Genomic DNA, 10,505 nt, shown 5'->3' on the forward strand with positions numbered 1-10,505 from the left:
GGCCGAAGGAGAGAGGCGGAGTCTGACGAGTGGCACTGGGGCGGAGTTAATGCCCAGCAGGGGCTGGGTGAGACCCCCCACGGGGCGGAGCGCCGCGGAAACCGGAAGTAACTCCTGACGGACGCTCAGAGCAGTTCCGGTGAGTCCGAGGGTTGGGTACCCACCTTGTTGGAGGGCTGTGGGTCCGGAAACCTGAGCCCACGGAGTGGGGACAGTCCCGGAGCGAGGCTTACACTCCCTGCCCTGCAGATGACTGTCCACAACCTGTACCTGTTTGACCGGAATGGAGTGTGTCTGCACTACAGCGAATGGCACCGCAAGAAGCAAGCAGGGATTCCCAAGGAGGAGGTGACTTCTCAGCTCCGAACACCTGTAGTCCCAACCTAACCCCTCTTCTCCAAACCCCAGCTCGTTCCCACCCCGACCCCGTCTCCTGCAACAACCGAGAGCTAACTCTGCCCTTCCCCCTCCAGGAGTACAAACTGATGTACGGGATGCTCTTCTCTATCCGCTCCTTTGTCAGCAAGATGTCCCCGCTAGACATGTATGCCGAGTCAGAAAAGATGTTGGGAGGAGGGCTAGCCTTGGGAATTTGGGGATGGGGGAAACTTTCTGAAGTGGAAGGGGCATTGGCTTCCAGAGGGGGGAAGGGTACTTAGGGAGTCTGACTCCGTAGCAAGATGCTGGAGCTGGCAGGAGTGGCAGGGGAGGGTCTGAAAGTAGAGAGGTTAGGGGGTGCTAAATTGAGGGGTGAGGATTGGTGATGTCTTTACTCAACCAGGCTTCTACAAAAGATATGTTTAGATGAAGAGGGAGTCGACCTTTGAGGGGATCAGAAGTATCTCTTTGGGAGAGATTTTGCTCCCATTCCTTAACACCCTCCTCATCTCTGCAGGAAGGATGGCTTCTTGGCCTTTCAAACTAGCCGTTACAAACTCCATTACTACGAGACGCCCACTGGGATCAAAGTTGTCATGAATACTGACTTGGGCGTGGGACCCATCCGAGATGTGCTGCATCACATCTACAGTGCGGTCAGTGCCAGCCCCGGGGACCCCCCCCCCAACCCCGAGCTCATCAGAATCCCAAGGATTCTCCTTTATCTTCCCTACCCTAATCCTACTATATGTTTGTTGAATTCGGAGTTTTCTCAGGGGACTTTAGGTTCTTAACTCCCACCACCAGCTTCTTCTCAGAGAGGGCTTGCCTTCCAGCCCTTGCTCCTTGTGCATTCACACACCTCTGAGGTTTGGGGTTGGAAACGAGAAGTATCCAAAGCCCAGCGCTGACATCTTCCCTTTCCGTAGCTGTATGTGGAGCTGGTGGTGAAGAATCCCCTGTGCCCCCTGGGCCAAACTGTGCAAAGTGAGCTCTTTCGCTCCCGACTGGACTCCTATGTTCGCTCTCTGCCCTTCTTCTCCGCCCGGGCTGGCTGAAGCAACCTACCTCATGTCTCAGCAGAATTAACATCTGCCTGGGGCCCTTCCGAACCTGTGCCACCTGAGGGCTCCCACTGTAAGCCCCCATCCCCCCGACTGTAAGCCCCCATCCCCTCCACCCAGAACAACAGCCTAAAGGCCTGCCTCGATGCTCTCCTCCTACCAGAATGAAGCCCCCAGAGTTCCTCCACCTTCAAACCAGGCCCTCTCCAGTTTTATCCCCTGCCTGACGCTGTGAGAAGCACAGAATAAACTTTTTGTCACTCTCTGCGGCCTGAGCATGTTGGTTTGAGGGCCCTCTCAGTCTTGCCCCACGAATGAAGGTGGAAAGTAAGACAGACACACCCCGTTGAAGGCTAGGAAGTGGCTTTGTGGATGGGTTTCTCAGCCGTGGCAATATTGATACTTTGGGCTGGATAATTCTTTACTGTGGTGGCTGACCTGTGCTTCGCAAGATTTTAGGAGTATCCCTGGCCACCACTCACTAGATGGTGATAGTACGTCCCTCTGCATCCCCAGGTGTGAAATAAAAAATGTCTCCAAACCTTGCCAAAATTCCCCTGGGAGACAGTCCCTCCCGATTGAGAACCACTGGGCCAGGGGAAGCCTGACAGGCCTTGTGTCCCAGAGGGTGCAGGAGCCACCCTTCTGGATTCCGCTCAGAAAATATTCAAGCTGCGGAGCCTTCGGCAGGCGGGGCTTATGCAGATGAGCGGCAGTTTTGGCGGGGAGGCGGGTGGCTCTATGCAGATGAGGAGGCGGTGCCTGCATGCTGATGAGCTGGGCCCGCTGCCGACGCTGCTGGGAGCCCAGCGGGTCCCGCTGCGGTTTGCGCTGAAGTGTCATCTCTCTCCCTCCTCTCTTCCCCTTGGGTCCTTATCCTCCGAAACCTCTACCTCATCCTCGACCTTTACCCTCATCCATTTCCCCCTCCTACTCCTTGCACCTGTGTCCCCTGTAACAGTATCTCCACTCCTGGCGCCCCCCTACCCCGCATTTTTCCCCTCCCGCCGCCAACCTCGCGACCTCCAGCAGCCCGCCCCCGCGGGCCCGATCCTGCCTGGCAGCTCCCGCTGCAGCCTCCTCAGCCTTCCCGCTCTGGCGGGGCTCGCCCAACTACGCCCCGGGTAGTCCGCGCTTAGGCTTCCCTGCTGCCCGCCTCCCGTCCCCTCGGAGCCCCCTCCCCCGCCCCGGCCAGCCGGCATGCAGGTGTCTATCGCGTGTACCGAGCAGAACCTTCGCAGCCGGAGCAGTGAGGACCGTCTGTGTGGACCCCGGCCGGGCCCTGGGGGCGGTAATGGCGGGCCGGCCGGCGGGGGGCATGGGAATCCTCCAGGGGGTGGAGGGTCTGGCCCCAAAGCCCGAGCTGCACTGGTTCCCAGACCCCCAGCGCCCGCTGGGGCCCTCCGAGAGAGCACCGGCCGAGGCACTGGCATGAAATACAGGTATGGGGGTGGCCGGGCAGCCCACCCCTTCCGCTTTCCTTTCGGGACCCCTGAGGCTTCTTGAGATGGCCGCCAAGACCCCTTCAAACTTCACTAAGTAGGTCTCCCTTCTTTCCATCTCTTCCCGTCTCCGGCACTCCTTCACTTTTTCCCTCTTCTGGTCTCCGTCGATACCCCTGACTAGGAGAGAATCAAGTTTACCAAGGTTGACAGGGTCCTGTCAGACCCAGGGGATGCCCCTGAGCTTCCCTCCTTACCCCTGGGAAGGTCAGGGATGCACAGATCTCCATGCTACACGGATCTCCAGGCTGCACCCCTCTCCAATGGCATGTCCTTGGGTCTGTGTCCTGGGGAGTGGAGGGAGGGAATTGGCTTCTCTCTCTGGCCGGCTCAGGGTGCATGACCCAGATACTGCCCCCGCCTGCCCCAAGGGCTAGGTCTCCTGTGACCTTTCTTGGGCGCAAGGAGAATGGGGCCCATGGGAAGGATGGACCACATTTTTCGTCTCCATGCTGAGGGACAGGATCTGGGTAGACTGAAATGTAACCGACTTTATCTCAGGGGACTGTCAGGCCAGAGGCTCAGAACTTGAAGTGGGGGGTAGAGGAGGGGCCTGCTTAGAGTGAGCTGAGGTCACTGATCTGACCTGCTTTGTCACCTGAGGAATCTGATCCCCTCTATATGGTGGCCCTGATTGGCAAGCTGAGCTGACATCTGAGTTGGGGGCTTTGGGAAGAGGAGGGGGCTTTGGGAGGAGGAGGGGGCTCATTGGTTCAGAGACAGTCTTCACAAGCTAACAGGAACAGAGGGAGTGGAGAGGGAGAACCAGGCTTTCCGGTCTTCCCCCTCCTCCCAGGTCCCCAGTCTGCCTTTCTTCCAGGCCCATCTGCCTCGCCTAGCCAGGGACCCTTGCCTGTCTGAATGCCTGAGCTTGACTTGGTTTACCTCTTCCAACCTGGTGTCTGCCATTTGGCACAGCACTCTGCCTGAGGGCCTGGTCTCACAAACTTACCACAATCAACCAACCACATTCCTCCCAGACCCTCGCTGCACACATCCCAGAGATGACTCAAACACAGACAAGACCCCAGAAAGAAAAATCAGACACACATCTTCAATGTGATAAGAGGCATGGTCAGGCATGATGGATCATGCCTGTAATCCCAGCACTTTGGGGGGCCGAGACAGGTGGATCACAAGGTCAGGAGATTGAGACCAACGTGGCCAATATGGTGAAACCCCATCTCTACTAAAAATACAAAAATTAGCTGGGCATGGTGGCACGCACCTGTAGTCCAAGCTACTCGGGAGGCTGAGGCAGGAGAATCGCTTGAACCCAGAAGGTGAGGGCTATAGTGAGCTGAGATCGTGCCACTACACTCCAGCCTGGGTGACAGAGCGAGATTCCGTCTCAAAAAAAAAAAAAAGAATGGAGACACTGGACAGTGGCTTCAGAGGAACACTCACTTATTGGTTGACTTGTCCTTTTGACAAAATTCCTAGGGCCTCTGCTCTGGAGATAGCACTTGCCCAATCCTATAGGCCCACTAGGTTTAGTTTCTTTGGACTGAGACACCTGAGGTCTTCTCAGTCTGGAAGAAGAGGAGCTGGGGGCCGATAATCTAGATCCATAATGGAGGTTCAACCCCTTCCCGCTGCTTCTATATCTTGCAGGAACCTAGGGAAGTCTGGTCTTCGGGTATCCTGTCTTGGCCTGGGTGAGTTAGAATAGGAATTAAGGAAAGGGGGGCATTCTTTCATGGTCTGCTCCTGCAGTTCTCATGTGCCTGGCTTCTCTCTTGCAGGTACCTGGGTCACATTTGGTTCTCAGATCTCAGATGAGGTATAAGTGATGGGAGTTAGAATCAGGGTGGTGGGGGGTGAGGGAACCTGAAAAGGGGAACTGAACCTGGATAGGGGTTTGGACAACAAGCACAGGGAATGATGGGTCTGAGGCTGGAGGATGGGGGAAGGGGAGAGAATAGAGAATCCAGGGCTGAGATGTGATGGGTTAGAGTGCATTGAGGGAGGTAACTGAGGAGCAGTAGTTGATCTTTACCTCTTTCTCTCACTCCTTTAGACAGCGGAGGATGTGCTGACAGTAGCCTATGAGCATGGTGTAAACCTGTTTGACACCGCTGAAGTGTACGCAGCAGGAAAGTAAGGACTGGGGTGAAAGAGCTAAGCTCCATTTGGAAGGCTGAGAGGACGCCAGGGCTTCTCTCCTCATTTTCCCTCTAAAGAACCCTGGGACTTCTGAGAATGTGAAGTTCCAACCCTTTGGGGAAGGCCCCTAAAGGATTGTAGTTGTTACAGTCCCAACATCGGTCCCTCTCTGGCTTAGAAGTCAACAGGCATACTTTGCAGTTATTATTAAATAAAGCCAACAAATGTATCTGAGGCATTAGTTATATGTAACTATTTGAGGATTACAAAGCTGAATTTTCTAACATATCATGCCATAGCACACACTTGTGGCCTCACACTAGTAGAGAGAACCAGGATGACCTGACCCTGTTTCCTCCCCATCTAGCAAACACTTCTGCTCATCCTCCAGACTTGACCCAAGTGTACACTCCTTCAAGAATACTTTGCCCAGGTCACTTCCCTCCCCCACCATGAGCTCCCAAAGCACTGTGGACTGTCTTCTGACACACAATTCATGGTTTACGTAGCTGTATTAGCTACTGAAGTCAGAGGCTTCCTTCCATGGAATTTGTCTTGCTCTTCCGCAAGTACCCACACAGAGCCTAGCACAGAGCAGGTGCTGCTTCTGGGAAGAATCAACATGTCTCCAAAAGTACACACAGTCTAAGTGGTTAAACAAACAAAAAAAGGTTTATAGGAAGGATTAAACCATGGTAAAACATTTCAGTAACAGTCCACCATGACAACTTAAGACTTGCCACAAGTTAGCTCATAATTTTATACTACATTGTGTAGCCAGTTCTATGGAAGCTGACAAGAAGGCTGGATCATAGATTGTGGCACTCAGAGAACACGTTATGGATGAGGCAGAATTTGAGCTGAGCTTTGGAGGATGAGTGGAATTTTACAGAGGCTCAAAGAAGGGGGAAGGCAACCCAGATAGTTGAAGCCAGACAAGGCAGTGTCCTTCCTGGCTCCAGCATAATTGACCCCTCTCCCCTCATCCTATTCTATCTTTTTGGCCCCCACAGCAGGACTTGGTACATAGTTAATGCACAACAGATATTTGTTGAATATATGACGAAGACTATACAATTACACCTCTAGTTCCAGGAGCCCCTCTTATTTTGTCCAGGATGGACCTGTGAGCTGAAATGGACTCCTTGGTTTATATTCTACTTTGCAAAAGAGGAAAAGGTGGGGAGGAGAGGAAGGAATTGATCGGCCTGGGAGGGGTCAGTGAGTCTGCCTTGTCTTTCTTTTAGGGCTGAAAGGACCCTAGGCAACATCCTGAAGAGCAAAGGTTGGAGGTGAGACTGTTTTGGGGGTTGTTTGGGACATGATCACCCCAAAATCCTTTTCTTGCTGGTTCTCCCATTTCTCTTCTTCCAGGAGATCAAGCTATGTCATCACCACCAAGATTTTTTGGGGAGGACAGTAAGTGGCTGCCCCACTGCAACTGGGGAGAATGTGCAAAGGTGTATGGGGTGGGGGTGGGGACAGCTATCCTGCACCTGCTACACCAGGTCCACACCCTGCCCGTGAAGACTCACGGATTCCCATTTCCTTATGGCTCCAAGCCAGCCTGGTCCCTATCTTTGTCACATCTCATCTTTGACTTAACCTTTTCCTACAGGGCAGAAACCGAGCGAGGTTTGAGCCGCAAGCACATCATTGAGGGTGAGACTTAGGGGCTGGGAACCCAAAGTGAGGAGATATGGAAGCCAGAGGAGTAGGGACCATTCCCTGAACTTCTGGAGGCTTTGAATAGGGATTTAGGTGGCCATGGCAAGGGGGCAAGGTCTGAATTTCTTTGAGATGGAGTTCCGCTTTTGTTGCCCAAGGTGGGGTGCAATGGTGTGATCTCAGCTCACTGCAACCTCTGCCTCCTGGGTTCAAGCAGATTCTGCTGCCTCAGCCTCCTGAGCAGCTGGGATTACAGGCGTGCACCACCACGCCTGGCTAATTTTTTGTATTTTTATTAGAAATGGTATTTTACCATGTTGGCCAGGCTGGTCTTGAACTCCTGAACTCGGGTGATCTGCCCACCTTGGCCTCAAAGTGCTGGGATTACAGGCATGAGCCACCATGCCCAGCAGTCTGAATTCTTAGTACACTGAAGCTGAGGTGCTTATCTTCCTCTTCCTCTCCCCACCCCACCTCCAGGCTTACGAGGATCCCTGGAACGCCTCCAGCTGGGATACGTGGACATTGTCTTTGCCAATCGCTCAGACCCCAACTGTCCTATGGAGGGTAAAAGCAGCACACCCAACCCTTGCAGTCCTCAAAACAGCACTTCCTTGCTGGGTGCAGTGGCTCATGGCTGTAATCCCAGGACTTTGGGAGGCCAAGGCAGGGGGATCACTTAGGGCCTGGAGTTTTAGAACAGCCTGGGCAACATAGCAAGACCCTGTCTCTACAAAAAATGTTTAAAAATTGGCTGGCTGTGGTGGTGTGTGCCTGTACTCCCAGCTATTCAGGAGGCTGAGGCAGGATGATCATCTGAGCCCAGGAATTTGAAGCCACAGTGAGCTAGGACTGCACCACTGCACTACATCCTGAGTGACAGAGTGAGACCCTGTCTCAAAAAATCTAAAAAACAAAAACTGAGCCCTTCCTCAAACCCTCAGCAGGAAGCCAGCCCCTGCTCAGAAGGCCTCCCAAACTCCACAGTGGAGCCTGAGACTCCAGGATGTGGACAGGAAGGGAGGCAAAGAATAGATATTAACTTTTATGACTCCACAGAGATGCCTGGGTCTTGGTGGGGCAGGTGGCGGTCTACAAATCTGGAGTGTTAGATTCCAGGGGTCTGACAGTAAGGCGTTCCCTCTCCTGTGTGCCTAGAGATTGTGCGAGCCATGACCTATGTCATCAACCAGGGCCTGGCCCTATACTGGGGGACATCCCGATGGGGGGCTGCAGAAATCATGGTGAGTGTGTGACCCCACTTTGCCCCTGTCCCACAACTGGTTCCCACTTTTCACATGGTTACTTCAGAGCCCACTGCCTGGGGGAGGAGGCAGAGAAGAAAATGGAAGTCATGCTCTGACCCCTATCTTTTCCCCAACTCCAACCCAGGAGGCCTACTCCATGGCCAGACAGTTCAATCTGATTCCTCCAGTTTGTGAACAAGCTGAGCACCATCTGTTTCAGAGGGAGAAGGTGGAGATGCAGCTGCCAGAGCTCTACCACAAGATTGGTTTGCAGCCCCTCATCCCTGACTTTACCTTAGCTTCATCCATGGCTAGGGCCTTTTCCTGACACCCAGTGTTCTTCTCTTAGGAGTTGGATCAGTCACCTGGTACCCTCTAGCCTGTGGTCTCATTACTAGCAAGTATGATGGGCGAGTCCCAGATACCTGCAGGGCCAACATCAAGGTGAGATCTGGGGGCTCTGGGTGGCAGGACTGGGTTATGTGGGCTGCTTTGCAGGGAGTTACGGGGGGCAGGCTGCTGTGTGAGTGTGGAGGTGGTGGGGATGGTAGGGTCTTCTGCTCATTCTCCTTGGCCTCCAGGGCTACCAGTGGCTCAAGGACAAAGTGCAGAGTGAAGACGGCAAGAAGCAACAAGCCAAAGTCATGGACCTTCTCCCCATGGCTCACCAGCTGGGCTGCACTGTGGCCCAGCTTGCCATTGGTAAGACACTGTACCTGCAGGGGCCCTGTCTCCTCCTGACATGCTCCCAAGCCCATCCTAAAATTGGTTTGTCCCTAGGGAGGACCCTTGTCTTCAAAGACACTTCTGAAATCTATGTGGTCACTGTTCCCCATCAGTTCTCTTTTTTTCCTCCTCTGGCCCCAGCATGGTGTCTCCGCAGTGAGGGTGTCAGCTCTGTCTTGCTGGGGGTGTCGAGTGCGGAACAGTTGATAGAACACCTGGGCGCTCTACAGGTGAGTTGGAGACTTAGAGGCAGAGCCTATCTCTGTTCCCTTCCCCAGGAGTCAAAGCGATGCCATCCAACCCAGGATGGCCCTGTAAGGTCACCCACTGCAAAGTCCTCACTTTTCAGGTGAGAGGTCCCAGGGCCGCAAGGCGAGGCACGGACACAGCTGCGATTCTTGCCTGGCCACTTGACCCCACTGTGGTGCTTCCCCGGGTCCTGCAACCCCATGCTCTTCCTCAGTGACCCAGAATGGGCTGCCGTCACCACCACCCCATTCTCCTCCACCAGGTGCTGAGCCAGCTGACCCCGCAGACGGTCATGGAAATAGACGGGCTCCTGGGGAACAAGCCGCATTCCAAGAAGTAGTCCGTCAGGGGCGCAGGTACCCATCCCGGCGCCACTGCACCCGCCGGGGACCTGCTTCCCGTAGCCGCCTCTCCCGCTCTGGATCCCTCCATGCAGAGGCTGGAGCCAGGGTAGCCCCGCCTACCAACGAGTCCCGGCTTCGAGTAGTGATACGCATGAACAAAGCCATATCCTTCCGCAGTGGGGCCGAGAGAGAAAGTAGTACGCCCGCCCCCGCTGTGTCCTAGGCCTTCTTGCAAATCTCCGGCATGAGCTACTAGCCGTCGGCTCTCTGCCACTTGGTCTCGCCCTTCTCTCTTCCCCCTATTCCCGAGGCCCAGAAAAAAAAACAAAAACAAAAACCCAGCACATACAAGAAACAAGCAGAGTACCTCAAAAGGGGCCCTTGAAATGTCATCAAAGGGTAATAACCTAGTGAGTGAGTTGTGATGTCATCTGGGACGTAGGAAATGGGGCTCTTAGGGTATTCAGTACAAAGGAAGCCAGGCTGGTCCTGGCAGGATGTAAATGATCATCTTTGGGAAAGTAGGACCCTGCCTCCCAGCCCAGAGGTGGAGGAGGGTGGTCAGGGTGGGAGCTACAGTGACACAGCACTGACAAAGGTAGAGAGGAATTTAATAGCACATCTACACTGCAGTCTGGTGAAGTGGCCAGGGTGGCCCTTGGAAAACAGTTGGCTGTTTTTGCAGGAATTAGTGACAGCCTTTTGGTCACGGGCAGAGACAAGGGGCTGACATAAAAGGTCTGGGTACAGACTTTTGAGCCTTGAGCAGGACCTCCTACCTGGCAGCGGAGAACTGCAGTCTTCCTCCTGGCAATAACTCTAAAGCAATAATGACGGCCCCTCCTCTGTAAGACTTCCCAGGGAACTGTAAATAAACCTCAGCTTGATTCTCACAGTGTCTGAAGTTGCAGGGGGTTGGAAGGCTAGGGTCACAGTCTCACCTGTCTGGCCGTCTGGCGCCCTAACATTAGAAAGTTCCTAGCACTAGCTTTGTCTCCATTGCCCATTCACCTTGGTGACCCAGGCATCAGGCTCCTAGTCACTTTTCTCATCAAGGACCAAGGCACCAGATACCCTGGGCCTCAGTTTTCTTCGTTCAGTTTACCACATTCCTTAGAACCCAGAAATCTGGTTTCATAATTTTGTTCCTTCTCTTTCTATGAAAGACCTAGCTATCTGCTCTTGTTTTGTTTGTTTGTATTTAAAGTGATATTAGCCATA

At 53.8% G+C, this 10,505-nt stretch overlaps 2 protein-coding genes across 2 annotated transcripts; both read left to right on the forward strand.

The window, feature by feature from the left end:
- The first annotated feature begins 22 nt into the window (after nucleotides 1-22).
- TRAPPC1 (trafficking protein particle complex 1) lies at nucleotides 23-1,709 on the forward strand. Its single transcript, XM_032280395.1, has 5 exons — nucleotides 23-139; nucleotides 250-348; nucleotides 474-544; nucleotides 896-1,034; nucleotides 1,308-1,709. The coding sequence occupies exons 2-5, from the start codon at nucleotides 250-252 to the stop codon at nucleotides 1,434-1,436; spliced, it is 438 nt and encodes a 145-aa protein (XP_032136286.1). The 5' UTR covers nucleotides 23-139; the 3' UTR covers nucleotides 1,437-1,709.
- On the forward strand, nucleotides 1,709-10,505 carry KCNAB3 (potassium voltage-gated channel subfamily A regulatory beta subunit 3). Its single transcript, XM_032280394.1, has 14 exons — nucleotides 1,709-2,884; nucleotides 4,559-4,602; nucleotides 4,690-4,727; nucleotides 4,965-5,044; nucleotides 6,298-6,342; nucleotides 6,425-6,469; nucleotides 6,669-6,712; nucleotides 7,199-7,285; nucleotides 7,877-7,962; nucleotides 8,111-8,231; nucleotides 8,315-8,409; nucleotides 8,547-8,667; nucleotides 8,833-8,921; nucleotides 9,203-10,505. Exons 1-14 carry the CDS (start codon nucleotides 2,643-2,645, stop codon nucleotides 9,278-9,280), a joined length of 1,215 nt encoding a protein of 404 aa, XP_032136285.1. The 5' UTR covers nucleotides 1,709-2,642; the 3' UTR covers nucleotides 9,281-10,505.

This window comes from Sapajus apella, unplaced genomic scaffold (assembly GCF_009761245.1).
Source record: "Sapajus apella isolate SASKATOON/1434 unplaced genomic scaffold, GSC_monkey_1.0 scaffold12, whole genome shotgun sequence".
Classification (NCBI taxonomy): domain Eukaryota; kingdom Metazoa; phylum Chordata; class Mammalia; order Primates; family Cebidae; genus Sapajus; species Sapajus apella.

What these genes read in the sequence shown, in the direction of transcription:
- KCNAB3 (XM_032280394.1), top strand. Translation starts at nt 2,643, where the DNA reads ATGCAGGTGTCTATCGCGTGTACCGAGCAGAACCTTCGCAGCCGGAGC. An exon ending in GTTCTCAGATCTCAGATGAG is followed by an intron (nt 4,728 to 4,964) that starts GTATAAGTGATG and finishes TCACTCCTTTAG; the next exon opens with ACAGCGGAGGATGTGCTGAC. An exon ending in CTGAAGAGCAAAGGTTGGAG is followed by an intron (nt 6,343 to 6,424) that starts GTGAGACTGTTT and finishes CTCTTCTTCCAG; the next exon opens with GAGATCAAGCTATGTCATCA.
- TRAPPC1 (XM_032280395.1), top strand. Translation starts at nt 250, where the DNA reads ATGACTGTCCACAACCTGTACCTGTTTGACCGGAATGGAGTGTGTCTG. An exon ending in CAGGGATTCCCAAGGAGGAG is followed by an intron (nt 349 to 473) that starts GTGACTTCTCAG and finishes TTCCCCCTCCAG; the next exon opens with GAGTACAAACTGATGTACGG. An exon ending in TGCATCACATCTACAGTGCG is followed by an intron (nt 1,035 to 1,307) that starts GTCAGTGCCAGC and finishes CCCTTTCCGTAG; the next exon opens with CTGTATGTGGAGCTGGTGGT.